This window comes from Salmo salar, chromosome 01, assembly GCF_965601325.2.
Source record: "Salmo salar chromosome 01, fSalSal1, whole genome shotgun sequence".
Taxonomy (NCBI): domain Eukaryota; kingdom Metazoa; phylum Chordata; class Actinopteri; order Salmoniformes; family Salmonidae; genus Salmo; species Salmo salar.
In genome coordinates this window covers 106,486,593-106,513,816 of record NC_138291.1, presented here as the reverse complement: position 1 = coordinate 106,513,816, position 27,224 = coordinate 106,486,593, and the positions used below count along the sequence as shown (strand labels likewise).

Here is a 27,224-nt window from a genome sequence, read left to right as displayed (position 1 = left end):
ACAAAACAAATGGAAAATGACAGTTCCTGCCAGTCTTCAGTTCGCTTCAAAATCAGGTAGATGGAAATAGTTAGTTTAAAAATCTTTCCCATTAATTGTGTTTGATTACAATGTAGTAGACTGCACTGTAGTAGATCTCAAACAAGCCTTGTCTCTCCCATTCAGGCCTCCATGTCTATCCGGCTACAGAGAGTCCTGCAGACCAGCTTCCCTGCAGTGGCAGTCCCAGAACTGGATCAGGAGGGGGAGGAGACTGGGCTGGAGGGGGAGGAGATGGAGGGGGAGGGGACGGGGGTGGAGGAGGACAGTGGGGTGGAGGTATTGAAGGTACTCAGCCTCAGGGCTTTGCTAGAGACTCTAGACACCCAGCCTGTGGAAGAGGAGACGAAGGGGCTCAACCACACTACACACTGGTGAGAGAACCTCTAGTGATGAAGATGATTAAAACAATGATGATGATGGTGGTTCAGTGGAATAACAGCAGATAGCATTGGAGGCTGGCCAAAGCACTACTCTGCTGTATGTGACCGCCTCCTTGTTTTGCTTTAGCCAGGGTTCCTAGGGGTGTGTGGCGGCAGCCTCAGGACCTCCACGATGCCTGGGGTTCTATTGGGGCGGTTCCCATAGCAACAGGGCCCTGCTCCGCTGTCTGGGGATGGACACCAGGAACATGGTAACGGCCTCTTTTCAGTTTAAAGCTACACTCTGTAATTATGTGAATGGCTCCATGCATAGCAGAGTGAGCCACAGCCACCTCAACAGAATAACAGCAGATGTAAACAAACAGTAAGAAAATGGATGGATGTCATTTCACATGACTTTATAACATCTACATGTATAGAGCTCAGTGAATTACATTTACATTTGCATTTAACCTCTATGGGCTAGGTGGGACGCAGGCGTCCCCCCCGTGGTGCACTCCATCAACAGCAGGTGCATTTCAAGAGCGGCAAATTTGAATCCAAATAAATGTCAAAATTGAAATTTTTCAAACATACAACTATTTTACACCCTTTGAAAGATAAACATCTCCTTAATCTAACCACGTTTTACGATTTCAAAAAGGTTTTACGGCGAAAGCATAAATTTAGAGTATGTTAGGACAGTACATTTACAAGAGTTGTGTGTAATGTTTTGTCAATTCAAAGACAGGGTCACCAAAACCATAAAACCAGCTAAAATGATGCACTAACCTTTTACAATCTCCATCAGATGACACTCCTAGGACATTATGTTAGACAATGCATGCATTTTTAGTTCTATCAAGTTCATATTTATATCCAAAAACAGCGTTTTACTATGGCATTGATGTTGAGGAAATCGTTTCCCTCCAATAACCGGCAGTCAAGTCAGCATCACAAATTAAATAATTAAAATTAGAAAACATTGGTAAAATATTATATTGTCATTTAAAGAATTATAGATTTACATCTCTTGAACGCAATCAACTTGCCAGATTTAAAAATAACCTTACTGGGAAATCACACTTTGCAATAATCTGAGCACTGCGCCCAGAAAAATACGCGTTGCGATACAGACTAGTCGTCATGTTGGGGAGATCTAAAATCGAAAATACTATGTAAATAATCCATTACCTTTGATTCTCTTCATCAGATGTCACTTCCAGGTATCACAGGTCCATAACGAATGTAGTTTTGTTCAAAAAAGCTCATCATTTATGTCCAAAAATCTCCGTCTTGTTAGCACATGATCTAAGCCCGCCGGACTTCACTTCATGAACGAGGGGAAAAAATATATTTACGTTCGTTCAAACATGTCAAACGTTGTATAGCATAAATCATTAGGGCCTTTTTTAACCAGAACATGAATAATATTCAAGGTGGACGAATGCATACTCTTTTATAACGTATTGGAACGAGGGTACCCAACATGAACTCGCGCGCCAGGTGTCTAATGGGCCATCATCGTTCCATGGCTCTTGTTCGGTCAGATCTCCCTCCAGAAGACTCAAAACACTTTGTAAAGGCTGGTGACATCTAGTGGAAGCAATAGGAAGTGCCAAAATATTCCTCAGCCCCTGTGTTTTTCAATGGCATAGGTTTAAAGGTAATACAACACATCAGGTATCCACTTCCTGTCAGAAAATGTCTCAGGGTTTTGCCTGCCAAATGAGTTCTGTTATACTCACAGACACCATTCAAACAGTTTTAGAAACTTTAGAGTGTTTTCTATCCATATATAATAAGTATATGCATAGTCTAGTTACTGGGTAGGATTAGTAACCAGATTAAATCGGGTAAATTTTTTTTATCCAGCCGTGCAAATACTGCCCCCTAGCCCTAACAGGTTAAGTCATTTAGCAGACGCTCTTATCCAGAGCGACTTACAAATTGGTGCAATCACCTTATGATATCCAGTGGAACAACCACTTTACAATAGTGCATATAAGGATTACTTTATCCTATCCTAGGTATTCCTTAAAGAGGTGGGGTTTCAGGTGTCTCCGGAAGGTGGTGATTGACTCCGCTGTCCTGGCATCGTGAGGGAGCTTGTTCCACCATTGGGGTGCCAGAGCAACAGTTTTGACTGGGCTGAGCGGGAACTGTGCTTCCTCAGAGGTAGGGAGGCGAGCAGGCCAGAGGTGGATGAACGCACTGCCCTTGTTTGGGTGTAGGGCCTGATCAGAGCCTGAAGGTACGGAGGTGCCGTTCCCCTCACAGCTCCGTAGGCAAGCACCATGGTCTTGTAGCGGATGCGAGCTTCAACTGGAAGCCAGTGGAGAGAGCGGAGGAGCGGGGTGACGTGAGAGAGCTTGGGAAGGTTGAACACCAGACGGGCTGCGGCGTTCTGGATGAGTTGTAGGGGTTTAATGGCACAGGCAGGGAGCCCAGCCAACAGCGAGTTGCAGTAATCCAGACGGAGATGACAAGTGCCTGGATTAGGACCTGCGCCGCTTCCTGTGTGAGGCAGGGTCGTACTCTGCGAATGTTGTAGAGCATGAACCTACAGGATCGGGTCACCGCCTTGATGTTAGTGGAGAACGACAGGGTGTTGTCCAGGGTCACGCCAAGGTTCTTAGCACTCTGGGAGGAGGACACAATGGAGTTGTCAACCGTGAATGCGAGATCATGGAACGGGCAGTCCTTCCCCGGGAGGAAGAGCAGCTCCGTCTTGCCGAGGTTCAGCTTGAGGTGGTGAGCCGTCATCCACACTGATATGTCTGCCAGACATGCAGAGATGCGATTCACCACCTGGTTATCAGAAGGGGGAAAGGAGAAGATTAATTGTGTGTCGTCTGCATAGCAATGATAGGAGAGACCATGTGAGGATATGACAGAGCCAAGTGACTTGGTGTATAGCGAGAATAGGAGAGGGCCTAGAACAGAGCCCTGGGGGACACCAGTGGTGAGAGCACGTGGTGCGGAGACAGATTCTCGCCACGCCACCTGGTAGATGCGCCGGAGATGCCCAACTTGGAGAAGGTGGAGAGGAGGATCTGATGGTTCACAGTATCAAAGGCAGCCGATAGGTCTAGAAGGATGAGAGCAGAGGAGAGAGATTTAGCTTTAGCAGTGCGGAGCGCCTCCGTGACTCAGAGAAGAGCAGTCTCAGTTGAATGACCAGTCTTGAAACCTGACTGATTTGGATCAAGAAGGTCATTCTGAGAGAGATAGCAGGAGAGCTGGCCAAGGACGGCACGTTCAAGAGTTTTGGAGAGAAAAGAAAGAAGGGATACTGGTCTGTAGTTGTTGACATCGGAGGGATCGAGTGTAGGTTTTTTCAGAAGGGGTGCAACTCTCGCTCTCTTGAAGACGGAAGGAACGTAGCCAGCGGTCAAGGATGAGTTGATGAGTGAGGTGAGGTAAGGGAGAAGGTGTCCGGAAATGGTCTGGAAAAGAGAGGAGGGGATAGGGTCAAGCGGGCAGGTTGTTGGGCGGCCGGCCGTCACAAGACGCGAGATTTCATCTGGAGAGAGAGGGGAGAAAGAGGTCAAAGCACAGGGTAGGGCAGTGTGAGCAGGACCAGCGGTGTCGTTTGACTTAGCAAACGAGGATCGGATGTCGTCGACCTTCTTTTCAAAATGGTTGACGAAGTCATCCGCAGAGAGGGAGGAGGGGGAGGAGGATTCAGGAGGGAGGAGAAGGTGGTAAAGAGCTTCCTAGGGTTAGAGGCAGATGCTTGGAATTTAGAGTGGTAGAAAGTGGCTTTAGCAGCAGAGACAGAAGATGAAAATGTAGAGAGGAGGGAGTGAAAGGATGCCAGGTCCGCAGGGAGGCGAGTTTTCCTTCATTTCCGCTCGGCTGCCCGGAGCCCTGTTCTGTGAGCTCGCAATGAGTCGTCGAGCCACGGAGCAGGAGGGGAGGACCGAGCCGGCCTGGAGGATAGGGGACATAGAGAGTCAAAGGATGCAGAAAGGGAGGAGAGGAGGGTTGAGGAGGCAGAATCAGGAGATAGGTAGGAGAAGGTTTGAGCAGAGGGAAGAGATGATAGGATGGAAGAGGAGAGAGTAGCGGGGGAGAGAGCGAAGGTTGGGACGGCGCAATACCATCTGAGTAGGGGCAGAGTGAGAAGTGTTGGATGAGAGCGAGAGGGAAAAGGATACAAGGTAGTGGTCGGAGACTTGGAGGGGAGTTGCAATGAGATTAGTGGAAGAACAGCATCTAGTAAAGATGAGGTCAAGCGTATTGCCTGCCTTGTGAGTAGGGGGGGAAGGTGAGAGGGTGTAGTCAAAAGAGTAGAGGAGTGGAAAGAAGGAGGCAGAGAGGAATGAGTCAAAGGTAGATGTGGGGAGGTTAAAGTCACCCAGAACTGTGAGAGGTGAGCCATCCTCAGGAAAGGAACTTATCAAGGCGTCAAGCTCATTGATGAACTCTCCAAGGGAACCTGGAGGGCGATAAATTATAAGGATGTTAAGCTTGAAAGGGCTGGTAACTGTGACAGCATGGAATTCAAAGGAGGTGATAGACAGATGGGTCAGGGGAGAAAGAGAGAATGTCCACTTGGGAGAGATGAGAATCCCAGTGCCACCACCCCGCTGACCAGAAGCTCTCGGGGTGTGCGAGAACACGTGGGCAGACGAGGAGAGAGCAGTAGGAGTAGCAGTGTTATCTGTGGTAATCCATGTTTCCGTCAGCGCCAAGAAGTCGAGGGACTGGAGGGTAGCATAGGCTGAGATGAACTCTGCCTTGTTGGCCGCAGACCGGCAGTTCCAGAGGCTGCCGGAGACCTGGAACTCCACGTGGGTCATGCGCGCTGGGACCAGCAGGTTAGAGTGGCAGCGGCCACGCGGTGTGAAGCGTTTGTATGGCCTGTGCAGAGGGGAGAGAACGGGGATAGACAGACACATAGTTGACAGGCTACAGAAGAGGCTACGCTAATGCAAAGGAGATTGGAATGACATCTCCCATCTCTCTCTCTCTCTCTCTCCCGTCACCCCCCTCTCTCCTCCCTCTCTCTCGCCCTCTCCCCCTGTCCCTCTCTCCTCTCTCTATCAGGGAATGTTAGAGCCCACCAAAGAGCCGCTGAGACCAGCTTCAGCTGCGGAGAAGACTGCTGCCACAGCACTAGCACTTCCTGGGTCACAGGAAACCACCACCACCTCGTCAATACAGGTACAGAAACAGGTGTAGGGTGAAGTTGTCCTAGATGCTGATATGGGGTCAGTTTTTACCATTTTCCCTCCTAATGGTTACAGTTAGAATTGGGGTAGGTGAAGCAGATCCTAGATCTGTACCTAGGGGAAACTTCACCCCGGAGCAACAGGCACACCACGGCTGTGTGTGAACATGTTACCAGCTGTTAACCTCTCTAGGGTAGGTGGAACGAAATCGTCCCACCTACGTAACAGCCAGTGGAATCCTGTGGCGCGATTTTCAAATACCTTAGAAATGCTATTACTTCAATTTCTCAAACATATGACTATTTTACACCATTTTAAACACAAGACTCTCGTTAATCTAACCACACTGTCCGATTTCAAAAAGGCTTTACAACGAAAGCAAAACATTAGATTATGTCAGCAGAGTACCCAGCCAGAAATAATCAGACACCCATTTTTCAAGCTAGCATATAATGTCACATAAACCCAAACCACAGCTAAATGCAGCACTAACCTTTGATCTTCATCAGATGACAACCCTAAGACATTATGTTATACAATACATGCATGTTTTGTTCAATCAAGTTCATATTTATATCAAAAACCAGCTTTTTACATTAGCATGTGATGTTCAGAACTAGCATACCCCCCGCAAACTTCCGGTGAATTTACTAAATTACTCACGATAAACGTTCACAAAAAACATAAAAATTATTTTAAGAATTATAGATACAGAACTCCTCTATGCACTCGCTATGTCCGATTTTAAAATAGCTTTTCGGTGTAAGCACATTTTGCAATATTCTGAGTAGATAGCCCGGCATCACAGGGCTAGCTATTTAGACACCCACCAAGTTTAGCCCTCACCAAAGTCAGATTTACTATAAGAAAAATGTTATTACCTTTGGTGTTCTTCGTCAGAATGCACTCCCAGGACTTCTACTTCAATAACAAATGTTGGTTTGGTTCAAAATAATCCATAGTTATGTTCAAATATCCTCTGTTTTGATTGTGCGTTCAAGACACTATCCGAAGTGTAAAGAAGGGTGAAGCGCCCGACGCGTTTCGTGACCAAAAAATTCTAAATATTCCATTACCGTACTTCGAAGCATGTCAACCGCTGTTTAAAATCAATTTTTATGCCATTTTTCTCGTGAAAAAGCGATAATATTCCGACCGGGAAACCGTGTTTTAGTTCAATGACAGAAAATAAAAACATGGGTCGCCTCGTGCATGCGCCTCAGTCTCATTGTACTCTAATAGACCACTTACCAAAGGCACTAATGTTTTTCAGCCAGGGGCTGCAAAGACATCATTCAGCTTTTTCCCGGGTTCTGAGAGCCTATGGGAGCCGTAGGAAGTGTCACGTTACAGCAAAGTTCCTAAGTTTTCAATAAAGAGAGTCAAGAAGCACAAGGAATGGTCAGAGAGGGCACTTCCTGTACAGAATCTTCTCAGGTTTTTGCCTGCCATATGAGTTCTGTTATACTCAGACACCATTCAAACAGTTTTAGAAACTTTAGGGTGTTTTTTATCCAAATCAAACAATTATATGCATATTCTAGTTACTGGGCAGGAGTAGTAACCAGATTAAATCGGGTATGTTTTTTATCCGGCCGTGCAAATACTGCCCCCTAACCCCAACAGGTTAAACTCTCCTCCGTCTTTGTTTGCTCAATCCCTCACCCCTTTCTCAATGCTCATTGGAGGAGGAGGAGGTCTGAGAGGAGGGACCTTGGATCCTCTCTTCCAATGAATTTTGATAAGAATAGTTATTTCCTTGAATTCAGGACAGAAGAGGCAAGGATGTGACTGTTGGTAATGTTTCCAGACGGTCTGACTAGGATGTGACAGTTGGTAATGTTTCCAGACGGTCTGACTAGGATGTGACAGTTGGTAATGTTTCCAGACGGTCTGACTAGGATGTGACAGTTGGTAATGTTTCCAGACGGTCTGACTAGGATGTGACAGTTGGTAATGTTTCCAGACAGTCTGACTAGGATGTGACTGTTGGTAATGTTTCCAGACAGTCTGACTAGGATGTGACTGTTGGTAATGTCTCCAGACAGTCTGACTAGGATGTGACAGTTGGTAATGTTTCCAGACAGTCCTACAAGGATGTGACAGTTGGTAATGTTTCCAGACAGTCCTACAAGGATGTGACTGTTGGTAATGTTTCCAGACAGTCCTACAAGGATGTGACTGTTGGTAATGTTTCCAGACAGTCCTACAAGGATGTGACTGTTGGTAATGTTTCCAGACAGTCTGACTAGGATGTGACATTTGGTAATGTTTCCAGACAGTCTGACTAGGATGTGACTGTTGGTAATGTTTCCAGACAGTCTGACTAGGATGTGACAGTTGGGAAAGTCTCCAGACAGCCGGTGACTCACATAGTATACCCAACACAAACAGGGCAACATTGGGTACTATATTTTGTACTCCCTTGATAATGAAGTTAACCCTAAACTCTGACCTAGGATCAGATGTCCTTACCGCAGATCCTAACTTTAGCATTAGGAGGATAATGACAATATCCTGGACTAACTAACTCCCAATTCCTCTGTGCTGTCCTCAATCCATCACTAAGAACTGGCCATATTCACAAAGTGTCTCGGAGTAGGAGTGCTTATCTAGGATCAGTCTAGTCTTTTAACTAATAATCAATAAGATAACAAGAACCAGGGGGACCTGATTCTAGATCAGCACTCCTTTGTCTGATGTGCTTTTGTGAGTATGGGCCTTCAAGAGACTTTGTTGAATAGAGGGCACACTACTGAGCCTCACTACAGTTTGTTCCTTCCGCCAGCAGGGGGCCCCCCAGCCTTGGTCCCAGTTTGACTGGAGCAGCAGTGGCCTTGGCGTCAACCGTCTGGATGGTACGTCCTCCCACTGAGCCCCCTACCTACAGGGCCAGAGGTGATGCTGCTGTACACACTCTCCCCCTCCGACTCTGCTGCTACCTGACTCCTGTTTCTCTCTTTGGTTCCAATGTCCACACCAGCATACTAGACTACCATTTATACTGAAGCAATGTGTTGGACATACTAGACTACCATTTATAATGAAGCAATGTGTTGGACATACTAGACTACCATTTATAATGAAGCAATGTGTTGGACGTACTAGACTACCACCTATAATGAAGCAATGTGTTGGGCATACTAGACTACCATTTATAATGAAGCAATGTGTTGGACATACTAGACTACCATTTATACTGAAGCAATGTGTTGGACATACTAGACTACCATTTATAATGAAGCAATGTGTTGGACATACTAGACTACCATTTATAATGAAGCAATGTGTTGGGCATACTAGACTACCATTTATACTGAAGCAATGTGTTGGACATACTAGACTACCATTTATAATGAAGCAATGTGTTGGGCATACTAGACTACCATTTATAATGAAGCAATGTGTTGGACATACTAGACTACCATTTATACTGAAGCAATGTGTTGGACATACTAGACTACCATTTATAATGAAGCAATGTGTTGGACATACTAGACTACCATTTATAATGAAGCAATGTGTTGGACATACTAGACTACCATTTATAATGAAGCAATGTGTTGGACATACTAGACTACCATTTATAATGAAGCAATGTGTTGGACATACTAGACTACCATTTATAATGAAGCAATGTGTTGGACATACTAGACTACCATTTATAATGAAGCAATGTGTTGGACATACTAGACTACCATTTATAATGAAGCAATGTGTTGGACATACTAGACTACCATTTATAATGAAGCAATGTGTTGGACATACTAGACTACCATTTATAATGAAGCAATGTGTTGGGCATACTAGACTACAATTTATAATGAAGCAATGTGTTGGACATACTAGACTACCATTTATAATGAAGCAATGTGTTGGACATGCATTCTAAGTAAGTGGTATGCAAGTGTGGACTTTGGAACATAGTCTCTATCACTCCCCCTCTCTCCCCCCTCTCCCTCTAGATGGTACTACTCATTTTCATGACAGTCTTTCCCTTTAATTGTAGCTTATACTATGGAATCCCAAGACTCTCTCTCTATATACGTCTAACTTAACCGGCTACCTCATCTGCCCTGTATAGAGTGATGCTGATGAGGTTTCTCACATGTTGTTACCCTTCATCATTGATCCAAACACTGTTTCTTATTGCACTGGGTGAGAGTTCTTTCAGTATTAGTGGATGGAATGGGGCAAAGACAAGTCAAGCCATATAGATGAATGTGTGGCCATAGCCTAAAGGGAATCCCCCCAGTAGCTGCATTTTGGTTGTAGTAGAAATAAGCTCATGTGAAAAAGCCTGAAATCCAGACCTGTTCTGTACTAACATTCCACTCCTTGTAATTTGTCTTATGCCAAAAATGATGTTTGGCATGACATGGAGTGGAATATTAGCACAAACAGACTGGTATCCAGACCAGAGCAAGCCAGGATCCTCTTACTAGTACCCAGGATAGAGAAAGCCAGGATCTTCTTACTGGTACCCAGGATAGAGAATGCCAGGATCCTCTTACTGGTACCCAGGATAGAGAAAGCCAGGATCCACTTACTGGTACCCAGGATAGAGAAAGCCAGGATCCTCTTACTGGTACCCAGGATAGAGAAAGCCAGGATCCTCTTACTGGTACCCAGGATAGAGAAAGCCAGGATCCTCTTACTGGTACCCAGGATAGAGAAAGCCAGGATCCTCTTACTGGTACCCAGGATAGAGAAAGCCAGGATCCTCTTACTTGTACCCAGGATAGAGAAAGCCAGGATCCTCTTACTGGTACCCAGGATAGAGAAAGCCAGGATCCTCTTACTGGTACCCAGGATAGAGAAAGCCAGGATTCTCTTACTGTTTTCTGTTTAAGCTGCTATTCTGTGTTTTCTTATATTCTTCTGTATCTTTACTTTTCAGTTTCTTTGTAAAATAAAGTGGACATATATATTCAGTAAACTGATCTTTACAGTCACTGTGATATATATAAAAAATACATTTTGATTTAGCTTGTATATGTTTTTATATTTATTTTTAGATTCCCCCAACCAATGATGTGTTTTAAGGTTCTTTCAGTGTGGTTGCAATAAACACTGTTGTAAATACGTGAATAAACCTCTTTCTAATATATTACACCTATCTGAGCTGTCCTGCCTCTTGGTTTTCACTGGCTGTTCTTTCACTGCACTGACTACTTTCCTCCATAGACATGGATAGATGTAACACATCCTGGTTCAACATGGGCAGTGGCATTGAGGCCGTTCACAATTAGGAAGCAGTCAACTGGGTGGGAATTTCTATAGGATAAATAAGGATCACAGAATTCCATCCAGATCAGCAAGAAGGATCTGTCAATGAATTATACTCCTGAGCAAACATTCCATACCTGGGTATGGCAGTAAATCACCCACCTTGGCCTTAATGCCTGTTCAGACAACACACTCCAGGAGGCAGTATACAAACCCTTTCAGTTTGTTTACCGAATGCCAATTTACTAGTTGAGGTAAAATGGAGAAGCCCTCAATATTGCTGCCCATGCTGTCTCTGAAGCCAGTTTGGCAAAGATGTAAGGAAGAGCACTCTATCCAACTCTATGCTGCTTTCCTCTGTTCTGTAGATTTTTATTCCAGCTCTATACTGACACCCACTGTGTTGAAGGACCAAACGCTTGATGGTTTCTTCGCCACTTGCTAGTAGTTTTTACACCTTGATTTGGACCAAAGACAGAAGTGCTATGGTTGTCTTTTTGTTTTGAACTCTAAACACAGTCCAGAATGTGAGGGCTACTTGTATTAGCATCAGCTAACTAACTTCCAGAAGTTCATAGACAGATGAGGGATTGAGAAACACAGGTGTACAGTATATAACAGTCTGGGGTGAAGTTTCCCCTCAGTACAGATCTAGGATCAGCTTCCCCTCCCCCAAACCTGAACCATTAGGTGAAGATACAACTAGGGGCATCTTCACCCTGGTTCTATGTACCCCCTTCACCTCCCTCCCTCTAGTCGCTGTAGAGAGCAGAGGTCCCTCAGGGCTGAATCTTCATATCTTTGGGCCTCTCACGCATGCAAACATACACACAATTACCCCTGAAAAATAGGTGTTTGACAAATATTGTCACTTTTTGTTGACGAAATGAACATTGATATGCGCACACTAAACAAGTTTACATTGGTATCCATGAACATGGAAGTCACATTGGTGGGCAGTGTAATTACAGAGTTACTACAGTGTCGGTACAATGTGTGTACATACGTATTGTGTGTATGTAAATGTTTCGTCTGTGTGTGTGTGTGTGTGTGTGTGTGAAGTGGTGGATACAGAGCTAGACAGTGACACAAGCAGCCGTCTAGTAGACACCTTGAACCACCTCATGTCTACTATGGAGAACACCACTAACTCCACCTGGTCAGACACCCAGAACCACCTCATGTCTACTATGGAGAACACCACTACCTCCACCAGGTCAAACTGGTCAGACACCCAGAACCACCTCATGTCTACTATGGAGAACACCACTACCTCCACCAGGTCAGACTGGTCAGACAACCTGAACCACCTCATGTCTACTATGGAGAACACCACTACCTCCACCAGGTCAGACTGGTCAGACACCCTGAACCACCTCATGTCTACTATGGAGAACACCACTACCTCCACCAGGTCAGACTGGTCAGACACCCAGAACCACCTCATGTCTACTATGGAGAACACCACTACCTCCACCAGGTCAGACTGGTCAGACACCCAGAACCACCTCATGTCTACTATGGAGAACACCACTACCTCCACCAGGTCAGACTGGTCAGACACCCAGAACCACCTCATGTCTACTATGGAGAACACCACTACCTCCACCAGGTCAGACTGGTCAGACACCCAGAACCACCTCATGTCTACTATGGAGAACACCACTACCTCCACCAGGTCAGACTGGTCAGACACCCAGAACCACCTCATGTCTACTATGGAGAACACCACTACCTCCACCAGGTCAGACTGGTCAGACACCCAGAACCACCTCATGTCTACTATGGAGAACACCACTACCTCCACCAGGTCAGACTGGTCAGACACCCAGAACCACCTCATGTCTACTATGGAGAACACCACTACCTCCACCAGGTCAGACTGGTCAGACACCCAGAACCACCTCATGTCTACTATGGAGAACACCACTACCTCCACCAGGTCAGACTGGTCAGACACCCAGAACCACCTCATGTCTACTATGGAGAACACCACTATCTCCACCAGGTCAGACTGGTCAGACACCCAGAACCACCTCATGTCTACTATGGAGAACACCACTATCTCCACCTGGTCAGACACCCTGAACCACCTCATGTCTACTATGGAGAACACCACTAACTCCACCTGGTCAGACACCCTGAACCACCTCATGTCTACTATGGAGAACACCACTACCTCCACCAGGTCAGACTGGTCAGACACCCTGAACCACCTCATGTCTACTATGGAGAACACCACTACCTCCACCAGGTCAGACTGGTCAGACACCCAGAACCACCTCATGTCTACTATGGAGAACACCACTACCTCCACCAGGTCAGACTGGTCAGACACCCAGAACCACCTCATGTCTACTATGGAGAACACCACTACCTCCACCAGGTCAGACTGACACACACACACACACACACACACACACACACACACACACACACACACACACACACACAGAGACACACGTAGGGATCAACAATTGATAATCAAGCATAATCGATTGGATTTATATCGTGCTTTGCCAGGTCTGAAAGAGCTTTGCATGGAAAGAGAGTAAACTCACCTGCAATCAAATGTGGCCTCTGTGTTTTTCCCATCTTAATGTGTTGTGTGTGTTTGTGTCAGGAAACCCCATAGGGATGAGGAGGACCAGCTGAGTGAGGAGGCAGCCAGGGTGATCTGTGGGCTGGCTGACCTGTCCTTCATGAAGGCTAAGGTCCTAATGTTCCCCATCACCCTCACACCAGCCGCTGGCTCTGGTACACTGCTAGAGTGATACACACACAAACACAGAAGACTTCTCCGCTTCAAAGCCAGTTTGAACATTAATGCCAAGTCAATATGTTGATAATCAGGAATATGCTGAAATAGTATTTTGTTCTGAATGTATTGATGTATTTATGTTGTGACACAGTGGTTGAGGTCTGAGACTGATCCACACTTACCTCCAGCCATCTGCCTCGTTCCTCCAGTGGTTGAGGTCTAAGACTGATCCACACTTAGCTCCAGCCATCTGCCTCGTTCCCCCAGTGGTCTTACATCAATTTACTGTTTCTCTGAATGAATGTGTGGTTTTGTACTCTGTGAATGTCAGGTGTTACAGACACTTACAACCAATGATCATCCCAACCACCCAGGATGACCTCTGCTCTCTCTTGTTAAATTAATATTTATCAATAACATTAAGTGGGTTATATTAAACCTTTTATTTTCCATTACTCTTAAAAAACGAATACCTAGATTGACAGAGCAGTGATCTCAATAATAGCATAGTGATAATTAATAAGATGCTGGTCTACTGGTTGATATCTGGTTCTGATCTTTATAATTGATGTTTATTTGTTAGACCAATTGTCTCTTTCAGGAATAATGGAGACTGGACCAGACAGTCTGTTTGTGACCCTCCTGTTTCTCCTCCACAGATCCCACCCTGTGTCTGGTAACTACAGTGTTAATTCCCTCTTAGCCTGGTAACTACAGTGTTAATTCCCTCTGAGTCTGGTAACTACACTGCTAATTCCCTCTGTGTCTGGTAACTACACTGCTAATTCCCTCTGTGTCTGGTAACTACACTGCTAATTCCCTCTGTGTCTGGTAACTACACTGCTAATTCCCTCTGTGTCTGGTAACTACACTGCTAATTCCCTCTGTGTCTGGTAACTACACTGCTAATTCCCTCTGTGTCTGGTAACTACACTGCTAATTCCCTCTGTGTCTGGTAACTACACTGCTAATTCCCTCTGTGTCTGGTAACTACACTGCTAATTCCCTCTGAGTCTGATAACTACACTGCTAATTCCCTCTGAGTCTGGTAACTACACTGCTAATTCCCTGTGTGTGTGAGTGTGCGACACTTGCATTTTTGTTCAATGTTTTGCATGCACATTCAAATAAATGAAGTCTCACAGTCTGTGCATCTTTAGTGGTGGGTAATGTACCTACAGTCTGTGTATCTTTAGTGGTGGGTAATGTACCTACAGTCTGTGTGTCTTTAATGGTGGGTAATGTACCTACAGTCTGTGTGTCTTTAGTGGTGGGTAATGTACCTACAGTCTGTGTCTTAAGTGGTGGGTAATGTACCTACAGTCTGTGTCTTAAGTGGTGGGTAATGTACCTACAGTCTGTGTCTTTAGTGGTGGGTAATGTACCTACAGTCTGTGTCTTAAGTGGTGGGTAATGTACCTACAGTCTGTGTCTTTAGTGGTGGGTAATGTACCTACAGTGCTGTGAAAAAGTGTTTTCCCACTTTCTGATTTTCTCTATTTTTTGTATATTTTTAATACTGAATGTTACCAGATCTTCAACCAAAACCTAATATTAGATAAAGGAAACCGGAGATAACAAATATATATAAAAAAATATAGTCTACTTATTTGATTTATTTAACAGTTATGCAACACCCAATTCCCCAGTGTGAAAATGTAATTGCTCCCTTACACTCAATAACCGGTTTGCCACCTTTAGCTGCGATGACTGCAACCAAATGCTTCCTGTAGTTGTTGATCAGTCTTTCACATCGCTGTGGAGGAATTTTGGCCCACTCTTGCGTGCAGAACTGGTTTAACTTGTGACATATGTGGGTTTTGAAGCATGAACTGCTTGTTTGAAATCCTGCCACAACACCTCAATTGTGATTAGGTCTGGGCTTTGACTAGGCCATTCCAAAAGTTCAAATTTGTTGCTTTTTAGCTATTTTCATGTAGACTTGATTGTGTGTTTTGGATCATTGTCTTGCTGCATGACCCAGCTGCACTTCAACTTCACCTCACAGATGGATGGCCTGACATTCTCCTGTAGAATTCTCTGATACAGAGCAGAATTCATGGTTCCTTTCATTAAGGCATGTCCTCCAGGTCCTGAGGCAGCAAAGCATCCCCAAACCATCACACTACCACCACCATGCTGACCGTTGGTATGAGGTTCTTACTGTGGAATGCAGTGTTTGGTTTTACCACTATATGATGTCCTACTGGACAGACTGGAGAGGTGGGTTGGTCTCCCCAGTCCAGACCTATTTAACCGTTTGATAAGATCATTATTTAGTAAAGGTAAATGAATCAATAATCCATTATTAATTAGTAGTTATCCTGTTGGGGGTAGGGGGCAGTATTGACACGGCCGGATAAAAAACGTACCCGATTTAATCTGGTTACTACTCCTGCCCAGTAATTAGAATATGCATATAATTATTGGCTTTGGATAGAAAACACCCTAAAGTTTCTAAAACTGTTTGAATGGTGTCTGTGTATAACAGAACTCATATGGCAGGCAAAAACCTGAGAGGATTCTGAACAGGGAGTGGCCTGTCTGACAAGTTGTTGTTCATCTTGGCTCTTTTTATTGAAGACTGAGGATCTTTGCTGTAACGTGACACTTCCTACAGCTCCCATAGGCTCTCAGAGCCCGGGAAAAAGCTGAATGATATCGAGGCAGCCCCAGGCTGAAACACATTATCGCTTTTGGCAAGTGGCCGATCAAAGGACAATGGGCTTAGGCGCGTGCCCGAGTTGACCCCGTGCTTTATTTTCTTTAGTCTGTTTACCTAAATGCATATTCCCGGTCGGAATATTATCGCTTTTTTACGAGAAAAATGGCATAAAAATGGATTTTAAACAGCGGTTGACATGCTTCGAAGGACGGTAATGGAATATTTAGAATTTTTTTGTCACGAAATGCGCCATGCTCATCACCCTTCTTTACCCTTTCGGATAGTGTCTTGAACGCACGAACAAAACGCCGCTATTTGGATATAACAATGGATTATTTGGGACCAAACCAACATTTGTTATTGAAGTAGAAGTCCTGGGAGTGCATTCTGACGAAGAACACCAAAGGTAATAACATTTTTCTTATAGTAAATCTGACTTTGGTGAGTGCTAAACTTGCTGGGTGTCTAAATAGCTAGCCCTGTGATGCCGGGCTATCTACTTAGAATATTGCAAAATGTGCTTTCACCGAAAAGCTATTTTAAAATCGGACATATCGAGTGCATAGAGGAGTTCTGTATCTATAATTCTTTAAATAATTGTTATGCTTTTTGTGAACGTTTATCGTGAGTAATTTAGTAAATTCACCGGAAAGTTGCGGGGGGTATGCTAGTTCTGAATGTCACATGCTAATGTAAAAAGCTGGTTTTTTATATAAATATGAACTTGATTGAACAAAACATGCATGTATTGTATAACATAATGTCCTAGGTGTGTCATCTGATGATCATCAAAGGTTAGTGCTGCATTTAGCTGTCTTCTGGGTTTTTGTGACATTATATGCTAGCTTGAAAAATGGGTGTCTGATTATTTCTGTCTGGGTACTCTGCTGACATAATCTAATGTTTTGCTTTCGTTGTAAAGCCTTTTTGAAATCGGACAGTGTGGTTAGATTAACGAGAGTCTTTAAAATGGTGTAAAATAGTCATATGTTTGAGAAATTGAAGTAATAGCATTTCTAATGTATTTGAATAACGCGCCACAGGATTCCACTGGCTGTTACGTAGGTGGGACGATTTCGTCCCGCCGGCCCTAGAGAAGTTAAGTAGCATGGATAATGAATAATTAAGGTACTGAATGGTTAGTCCCATAAGGTCTAGTAGAGGGCCGGGACAAAGTGTGTGTGTGTGTTTGTTTTAAGCAGGGTTTTTTAGCAGGGAGATAAGAGAACAGTAGACCTCTGTTTTACCCGACCTAGAAACTTGGAGACTTTGAAGAAAACCGGGAGGTATCTCCAAGGTATCTCTAATCTCGGGGGAAAGGAACGGGCAGCGCTGGATAGTGATTAACGGTTGTGAGAAATCCGGGGAGTGAAACATACATCTAATATTTGTGTGTATGTATGTGCATAGGTTAACCTGTTAGGGCTAGGGGGCAGTATTTACACGGCCGGATAAAAAAACTTACCCGATTTAATCTGGTTACCACTCCTACCCAGTAACTAGAATATGCATATACTTATTACATATGGATAGAAAACACCCTAAAGTTTCTAAAACTGTTTGAATGGTGTCTGTGAGTATAACAGAACTCATTTGGCAGGCAAAAACCTGAGAAGGTTTCATGCAGGAAGTGGCCTGTCTGACAAGGTGTTGTTGTTCTTGCTTCTGTTTATTGAAGAGTCAGGATCTTAGCTGTAACGTGACATTTCCTACGGCTCCAATAGGCTCTCAGAGCCCGGGAAAAACCTGAACGATGACGAGGCAGCCTCAGGCTGAAACACATAATCGCCTTTGCCAAGTGGCCCATCAGAGGACAATGGAATTAGGCGCGTGCCCGATTCGACTCAGTGATATATTTTCCTTCGGCTGTTTATCTAATTGCAGATTCCCGGTCGGAATATTATCGCTTTTTTTACGAGAAAAATGGCATAAAAATTGATTTTAAACAGCGGTTGACATGCTTCGAAGTACGGTAATGAAATATTTAGAAATCTTTTGTCACGAAATGCACCGTGCGCGCGACCGTTATTTACCATTGGGATAGTGTCTAGAACGCACGAACAAAACGTTGCTGTTGGAACATAACTATGGATTATTTTGGACCAAACCTACATTTGTTATTGAAGTAGAAGTCCTGGGAGTGCATTCTGACGAAGAACAGGAAAGGTAAGACCATTTTTCTTATAGTAAATCTGATATTGGTGAGTGCTAAACCTGCTGGGTGTCTAAATAGCTAGCCCTGTGATGCCGGGCTATGTACTTAGAATTTTGCAAAATGTGCTTTCACCGAAAAGCTATTTTAAAATCGGACATATCGAGTGCATAGAGGAGTAATGTATCTATAATTCTTAAAATAATTGTTATGCTTTTTGTGAACGTTTATCATGAGTAATTTAGTAAATTGTTAGTAAATTCGCCGGAAGTTTGCGTATGCTAGTTCTGAACGTCACATGCTAATGTAAAAAGCTGTTTTTTGATATAAATATGAACTTGATTGAACAAAACATGCATGTATTGTATAACATAATGTCCTAGTGTTGTCATCTGATGAAGATCATCAAAGGTTAGTGCTGCATTTAGCTGTCTTCTGGGTTTTTGTGACATTATATGCTAGCTTGAAAAATGGGTGTCTGATTATTTCTGGCTTGGTACTCTGCTGACATAATCTAATGTTTTGCTTTCGTTGTAAAGCCTTTTTGAAATCGGACAGTGTGGTTAGATTAACGAGAGTCTTGTCTTTAAATAGCTGTAAAATAGTCATATGTTTGAGAAATTGAAGTAATAAGATTTTTAAGGTATTTGAAAATCGCGCCACAGGATTCAACTGGCTGTTACGTAGGTGGGACGAATTCGTCCCGCCTGCCCCATAGAGGTTAACTACGGTGTGTGTGGAGGAGTGTGCGTAAATGAGGAGCCTGGTATATAATGATGTTTTGTAATTTGGACCTCAGAACGTTCTCTGAATAAAGCTGAATGAACCTTTTGCAGAAAGCTGAGTCCTTGCCTAATTATTATTAAACCCAGTGTCTTACAAACCCTGGGGATTAGTCAAGGCTTATTGATTGCTAATAATTATCATTAAGATATAACATTTCTTTAACACCGGTCCAGAGTCTTTTGTCACCCTTGGTGAACATAACTCAGAGAAAATACATATCACATGTGGCGTTCCACAAGGTTCGATTTTGGGTCCGGTACTGTTTAGTTTATCCTCTCTAGGGTCGGCGGGACGAAATCATCCCACCTACTCAACAGCCAGTTGAATCTCGTGGCGCGTTATTCGAATACCTTAGAAATGCTATTACTTCAATTTCTCAAACATATGACTATTTTACACCATTTTAAAGACAAGACTCTCGTTAATCTAACCACACTGTCCGATTTCAAAAAGGCTTTACAACGAAAGCAAAACATTAGATTATGTCAGCAGAGTACCCAGCCAGAAATAATCAGACACCCATTTTTCAAGCTAGCATATAATGTCACGTAAACCCAAACCACAGCTAAATGCAGCACTAACCTTTGATGATCTTCATCAGATGACAATCCTAGGACATTATGTTATACAATACATGCATGTTTTGTTCAATCAAGTTCATATTTATATCAAAAAACAGCTTTTTACATTAGCATGTGACGTTCAGAACTAGCAAACTTCCGGTGAATTTACTAAATTACTCACAATAAACGTTCACAAAAAACATAACAATTATTTTAAGAATTATAGATACAGAACTCCTCTATGCACTCGCTATGTCCGATTTTAAAATAGCTTTTCAGTGAAAGCACATTTTGCAATATTCTGAGTAGATAGCCCGGCATCACAGGGCTAGCTATTTAGACACCCACCAAGTTTAGCCCTCACCAAAGTCAGATTTACTATAAGAAAAATGTTATTACCTTTGCTGTTCTTTGTCAAAATGCACTCCCAGGACTTCTACTTCAATAACAAATGTTGGTTTGGTTCAAAATAATCCATAGTTATGTTCAAATATCCTCTGTTTTGTTCGTGCGTTCAAGACACTATCCGAATGGTAAAGAAGGGTGACGCGCACAACGTATTTCGTGACAAAAAAATTCTAAATATTCCATTACCGTACTTCGAAGCATGTCAACCGCTGTTTAAAATCAATTTTTATGCCATTTTTCTCGTAAAAAAGCGATAATATTCCGACCGGGAAACCGTGTTTTAGTTCAAAGACAGAGAAAATAAAAACATGGGGTCGCCTCGTGCACGCGCCTCAGTCTCATTGTACTCTGATAGACCACTTACCAAAGGCGCTAATGTTTTTCAGCCAGGGGCTGCAAAGACATCATTCAGCTTTTTCCCGGGTTCTGAGAGCCTATGGGAGCCGTAGGAAGTGTCACGTTACAGCAAAGTTCCTAAGTTTTCAATAAAGAGAGTCAAGAAGCACAAGGAATGGTCAGAGAGGGCACTTCCTGTACAGAATCTTCTCAGGTTTTTGCCTGCCATACGAGTTCTGTTATACTCACAGACACCATTCAAACAGTTTTAGAAATTTTAGGGTGTTTTCTATCCAAAGCCAATAATTATATGCATATTCTAATTACTGGGCAGGAGTAGTAACCAGATTAAATCGGGTACGTTTTTTATCCGGCCGTGCAAATACTGTCCCCTATCCCCAACAGGTTATATATGTTACCCCTTGGCAGCATTATCAGAGATCACAGGATTTGATTTTCAATGCTACGCAGATGATACACAACTATACATTTCTGTGTCACCAGAGTATTTTAGCTCCAATGATACATTATTAGACTATATTAGTGATTTAAATACTTGGACTTTCTTCAGCTAAATCAAGACTAGACAGATGTACTTATTGTTGGAGTCAAAGCACAGAGAGAGAATCTAGTCACACATTTTTATTCACAGGCAATAAAGATAAAACACCAGGTAAAAAACCTAGGTGCTATTTTAGATTCTGAAATAAATGTTGAATCACACACTAGGAATGTGACCAAAATATAGCTTTTTACCCCCTGTTTTAAATCAATCCACGATTGTGCACCCCAATACATGTCAGACATGCTTTTAAGTTATGTACCCAGTAGGTTCCCTTAGGTCCTCTGGCACTGGCCTTTAACTATCCCAAAGCCGAGGACCAAGAGACATGGAGAGGCAGCATTTAGTTATTATGCCCCCAGCCTCTGGAATAGCCTGCCAGAGAACCTGAGGGGGACCAAGAGACATGTAGAGGCAGACTTTAGTTATTATGCCCCCAGCCTCTGGAATAGCCTGCCAGAGAACCTGAGGGGGACCAAGAGACATGTAGAGGCAGACTTTAGTTATTATGCCCCCAGCCTCTGGAATAGCCTGCCAGAGAACCTGAGGGGGACCAAGAGACATGTAGAGGTAGCCTTTAGTTATTATGCCCCCAGCCTCTGGAATAGCCTGCCAGAGAACCTGAGGGGGACCAAGAGACATGTAGAGGTAGCCTTTAGTTATTATGCCCCCAGCCTCTGGAATAGCCTGCCAGAGAACCTGAGGGGGACCAAGAGACATGTAGAGGTAGCCTTTAGTTATTATGCCCCCAGCCTCTGGAATAGCCTGCCAGAGAACCTGAGGGGGACCAAGAGACATGTAGAGGCAGCCTTTAGTTATTATGCCCCCAGCCTCTGGAATAGCCTGCCAAAGAACCCGAGGGGGGCCTAAACTGTGGACATGAATTAAAACACATTTTTAGCTTTGCATTTCCTCAGTCTGCTTTTTAGTTGTTCACTTTGTGTAATTCTTTTGTTTTTTATCTGATGTTTGTTGTCTAGTAGATATTTCAGGTTTTATTTTCATAGTTTATTTGTTTGTTCCTGTGAAGCACATTGCATTGCATCCCATGCCTGAAATGTAATGTATAAATAAAGCTTGATTTTATTTTATTCAGTTCATCATTTTGCTCATATTATTAGAACCACAAGTAGGAAAACATCTAAGTAGGAAAATATCTTAAAGGGACAATCTGCGTTTGGTACATACATTTTGGGACTTCTAAATGAATGATTTATACCCATTGATTCTTGAAGAATATAACTTAGAAATGCCCCAGGAGCTTAGTTCAACGTACCCCATTAGAACCCCATTAGAACCCCATAAGAACCCAAAATACAAGCTTATTTTACTCCATATTTGTATTTGTAAACAAATTCTGTATAGCCTCAAAACATGGTTAAAACTGTAATTTCATATATGGTCAGTCCTTGCATCCAAAGCTCACTTTATGAATTTGTGTGGTTTCATTTCTTCAGCTCAATCCCTCAGCTGTTTACCAAACAAAGTGACGGGAGGCAGTTTAGTTATTTGAATCCCAGATTGCCCCTTTAAGGATAATGGGATAGTGATGCTCACAGGTAAAGAGGGATCAGTGTTTGTGGAAATGTATTTCATTTGATTTCTTATTTCCGTTTTGTGTGTTTGATATTTGGGTGTGTGACAGTTTTTTCTCAAACTTGTTCCCACTGCCTGTATACATTTTCAAGGATGCCTTTGCACATTCTAAAGATATGAAATGAATGTGACCTATAGTTAACTGGTGCTGAATAATACGATCTGTGGAGGAAAACTATGGACTGTAAAATGTAAGGGACTTTCTATGGAAAAACACAAGACATTAAAGTATATATCAATGATGTCGCTCTTGCTGCGGGTGATTCCCTGATCCACCTCTACGTAGACGACACCATTCTGTATACATCTGGCCATTCTTTGGACACTGTGTTAACTAACCTCCAAACAAGCTTCAATGCCATACAACACTCCTTCCGTGGCCTCCAACTGCTCTACGCTAGTAAAACCAAATGCATGCTTTTCAACTGTTCGCTGCCCGCACCCGCCCGCCCTACTAGCATCACTACCCTGGACGGTTCTGACCTAGAATATGTGGACAACTACAAATACCTAGGTGTCTGGCTGGACTGTAAACTCTCCTTCCAGACTCATATTAAACATCTCCAATCCAAAATCAAATCTAGAATTGGCTTTCTATTTCGCAACAAAGCCTCCTTCACTCACGCCGCCAAACTTACCCTCGTAAAACTGACTATCCTACCAATCCTCGACTTTGGCGATGTCATCTACAAAATAGCTACCAATAATCTACTCAGAAAACTTGATGTAGTCTATCACAGTGCCATCCGTTTTGTTACCAAAGCCCCTTATACCACCCACCACTGCGACCTGTATGTGCTAGTCGGCTGGCCCTCGCTCCATATTCGTCGCCAGACCCACTGGCTCCAGGTCATCTACAAGTCTATGCTAGGTAAAGCCCCACCTTATCTCAGCTCACTGGTCACGATAACACCCACCCGTAGCACGCGCTCCAGCAGGTATATCTCACTGGTCATCCCCAAAGCCTTTGGCTGCCTTTCCTTCCAGTTCTCTGCTGCTAGTGACTGGAACGAATTGCAAAAATCGCTGATGCTAGAGACTTACATTTCCCTCACTAACTTTAAATATCAGCCATCTGAGCAGCTAACCGATCGCTGCAGCTGTACATAACCCATCTACCTACCTCATCCCCATATTGTTTTTATTTACATGGCTGCTCTTTTGCACACCAGTATCACTACTTACACATCATCATCTGCTCATTTATCACTCCAGTGTTAATCTGCTAAATTGTAATTACTTCGCTACGATGGCCTATTTATTGCCTTACCTCCTCACGCCATTTGCACACACTGTATATAGACTTTATTCTTTTCTATTGTGTTATTGTTTGTACGCTTGTTTATTCCATATAACTCTGTGTTGTTGTTTCTGTCGCACTGCTCTGCTTTATCTTGGCCAGGTCGCAGTTGTAAATGAGAACATGTTCTCAACTGTCCTACCTGGTTAAATAAAGGTGAAATACAAATTACAAATAAAAAAAAGAGCCTATAGAAAGGTTTGAATGCCTTGATCTGCTTGGCTGTTCCTTTTAATGTACATACTAATGGAAATGATTTAAGAGGTACATGAGTGTGAACGTGTGTTTGTCCGTGGTGAGATTCGAACACGTAAACACTAGATTATTACACTAGATATTTACGTTATACGTCCACCTCGACCAGCCACCCTCCTTTCAGTTTTGCCTTAAATAACCATGTCTTATGTAACCATACCAAACGTAATTTATACTAATTTGAGTGTCCTGGATTTATGTTTATTAAGTTACATCTAGTCTAGTAATGTAACCTAACATAAACATATCATACTATATGAATGGAGTGGCACAGATTTAAGTAAACTATAATATGTTTTGCTTGGATTCCAGACCTCTCTGTGTCACATGGTCTGCACATCAGCCAGGCTCAGAAACTACAACCAAATTTCACCCCCACAGTTCACACCCATGATATCTGATTCTGAGCTCACTATGCAACAGTTGTGTGCAGCTATGCCGTTGAACAGGTTCTTGTTCCAAGGAATAGAAAGAATAAGGTAGTTTGATCACATCACAATAGTTTGATCACAGAACACTAGTACATTTATCAGACAAGGCTGCAGTGCCTCAATAGCACTGATTCAACCAGGTAAATGTATCAGCTAGTTGTCTTTTCAAATGTCTTATACTATGCTATCCATTGTTATTGTAGAATACGATATATACTACAGTGTATAGTAGTATAGTACTACTATGTATACTACAGTGCATAGTAGTATAGTACTACTATATATACTACAGTGTAGAGTACTACGATATAAACTACAAACTATAGAAACTACTGTACTATGATATATAGTATAGTACTACTATATAAACTACAGTGTATAGTACTACAATATATAGTATAGTACTACTATATATACTACAGTGTCTAGTACTATGATATATACTACAGTTTATAGTAGTATAGTACTACTATATATATACTACAGTGTACAGTACTACTATATATACTACAGTGTATAGGACTACAATATATACTACAGAGTACGGATTTTTTTTTTTAAATGTATGAAATGTATGCATTCACTACTGTAAGTCGCTCTGGATAAGAGCGTCTGCTAAATGACTAAAATGTAAATGTACTACTATATATACTACAGTGTATTTCAGATCAGTGCAGATGACAGAGGAGAACACTTTAAACTATTAATCCGTCTTTTCTCTTCAGAGAGGTTTGAGGTTCTTGGTCCAACTGATGTCATTGCTGCTGTGGCTGGTGATGACAACATTCTGCCCTGTTACCTCAAACCCAACATCAGTGCTGAGGACATGACAGTGGACTGGCTGAACCTCGACTTCTTAGACGGTCGTGTCTATCACTACCAAAACAGCGAAATCATACGAGAGGATCAGATTCTCTTCTATAGAGGAAGAACTTCACTGTTTAAAGAGGAACTGTGGAGGGGAAACACCTCTTTAAAACTGACCAGGGTACAAGGCACTGATGAGGGACGTTAGAAATGCATTAAGGCAAAGAGCTGGTATGATGATTTCACTATTCAAGTCCTTGTTGAAGGTGGGGTTTATTTTCATGGTATTGTAATAATTTAACTACAGTACAATGACATCACCTCTTTTCTTCATATTGCTGGATACAGTATGTGTCTATTTGTTCACAGCCTGTCACCAGTTAACATCCAGTCTGTGTGTCTGTAGCTGTAGGATCCAAGCCAGTGGTGTCCATTGAGGGACACAGAGAGAGAGGGATGGGTCTGCTGTGTGAAACAGAAGGCTGGCACCCTGAGCCTGAGCTGGTGTGGCTGGACAGTAAAGGAGACCGTCTCTCTGCTGGTCCTCCTGAGACACACAGAGACTTCAAGGGATTCTACACAGTCAAACAACATGTCATTGTCCAGGAGACTGACACCAACCGCTTTACCTGCAGAGTCCAACAGAGCCGGATCAATGAGAAGATGGAGACAAATGTTCACCTCCCTAGTGAGTAACATAATATTATTTAGACATGAAACACTGGAGATATTGATGTGTTAATGTCCAGTATGTTTTAACCAAATGCTTCGAGACAACAATACAAAAGATTACTGTTTATTATGATCCACTCCACTGCTGAGTAGTAGTACTAGTACCAAACCCTGTTGTTGATGTGTGGTAGTATTAGTACCAAACCCTGTTGTTGATGTGTAATGATGTGTGTGGTAGTATTAGTACCAAACCCTGTTGTTGATGTGTGGTAGTATTAGTACCAAACCCTGTTGATGTAATGATGTGTGGTAGTGTCAGGTGTCACCTGGAGGAGCAGGGAGACAGAGGTTAGTGGAGCAGTTTGTTAAATACCCTGAGCCCAGGTGGCTCCAATCACACCAGCAGCAATCACTAATGACCCTCCTCTGCCTGCAGGGGGAACCGCCCCTGCACTGCAGAGGAGCCGTGACACCCTTAAAATGAGGGTCCCACCCTCAATTCAAATTACGACCCAACATAACACATAATCCAAATTCCCCCCAAAAAACAAACAGATTCCAGTCCCGGCTCCTAGTAGTAGCCCTGTGTCCCCTAGCTGACTGTCCATCAAGCTCAGCAGCCCTGGTACCTGGGGAGCAAATTAAGAGGAAAGAGGCGCAGACAGCCCGCAGGGTTCAGCAGAGAGAAAATACAAACTAGATTAAAGGAGCATGAGACAGAGCATCAGCAATGATATTATCCTTACCCCTAATGTGTCTAATATCCAGGTTGAATGGTTGCAAGAACAAAGCCCAACGCATCAGGCGCTGGTTGGGATTTTGCAGGGACTTCAGAAAAGTGGGTTGTGGTCAGTGAACACAGTTAAAGGGGTTAAACCAGAACCAACATAGACCTCGAAGTGCTGTAAAGACCAAATGAGACCTAAAGCCTCCTTTTCAATTACAGAATAGTTTCTGATAGTTTCTTTTCCCGGAAATTAAGAACTGACTGGACACTCAATATTGTCATAATTTTCCTGGAGAAGCACAGCCCCAGCACCGATTTGACTGGCATCTACCTGCAATTTGAAAGGTTTCTCAAAATGTGGTGCTACCAACACGGGTGCCAAACACAAAAGAG

The 27,224-nt window shown here is 43.1% G+C and overlaps 1 protein-coding gene and 1 long non-coding RNA gene across 3 annotated transcripts; both read left to right on the top strand.

Annotated features, from left to right (window-relative positions):
* The first annotated feature begins 479 nt into the window (after nt 1–479).
* LOC106562907 (uncharacterized) lies at nt 480–14,718 on the top strand. Of its 2 annotated transcripts, none has more exons than XM_082978640.1 (5): nt 480–673; nt 5,457–5,573; nt 8,373–8,439; nt 11,873–13,196; nt 13,434–14,718. In XM_082978640.1, the coding sequence occupies exons 1-5, from the start codon at nt 656–658 to the stop codon at nt 13,582–13,584; spliced, it is 1,677 nt and encodes a 558-aa protein (XP_082834766.1). In that variant the 5' UTR covers nt 480–655; the 3' UTR covers nt 13,585–14,718. The 2 variants fall into 2 exon arrangements, with proteins under 2 accessions (XP_082834766.1, XP_082834758.1); XM_082978632.1 differs by having other exon boundaries at nt 8,370–8,439.
* A 9,964-nt stretch (nt 14,719–24,682) lies between these two features.
* On the top strand, nt 24,683–26,118 carry LOC145858633 (uncharacterized). Its single transcript, XR_014379099.1, has 3 exons — nt 24,683–24,765; nt 25,351–25,663; nt 25,839–26,118. It is a non-coding gene; the product is annotated as an uncharacterized LOC145858633 (long non-coding RNA).
* The last annotated feature ends 1,106 nt before the right edge of the window (nt 26,119–27,224 follow it).

What these genes read in the sequence shown, in the direction of transcription:
- LOC106562907 (XM_082978632.1), top strand. An exon ending in CCACCACCTCGTCAATACAG is followed by an intron (nt 5,574 to 8,369) that starts GTACAGAAACAG and finishes TCCTTCCGCCAG; the next exon opens with CAGGGGGCCCCCCAGCCTTG. An exon ending in TGGCGTCAACCGTCTGGATG is followed by an intron (nt 8,440 to 11,872) that starts GTACGTCCTCCC and finishes GTGTGTGTGAAG; the next exon opens with TGGTGGATACAGAGCTAGAC.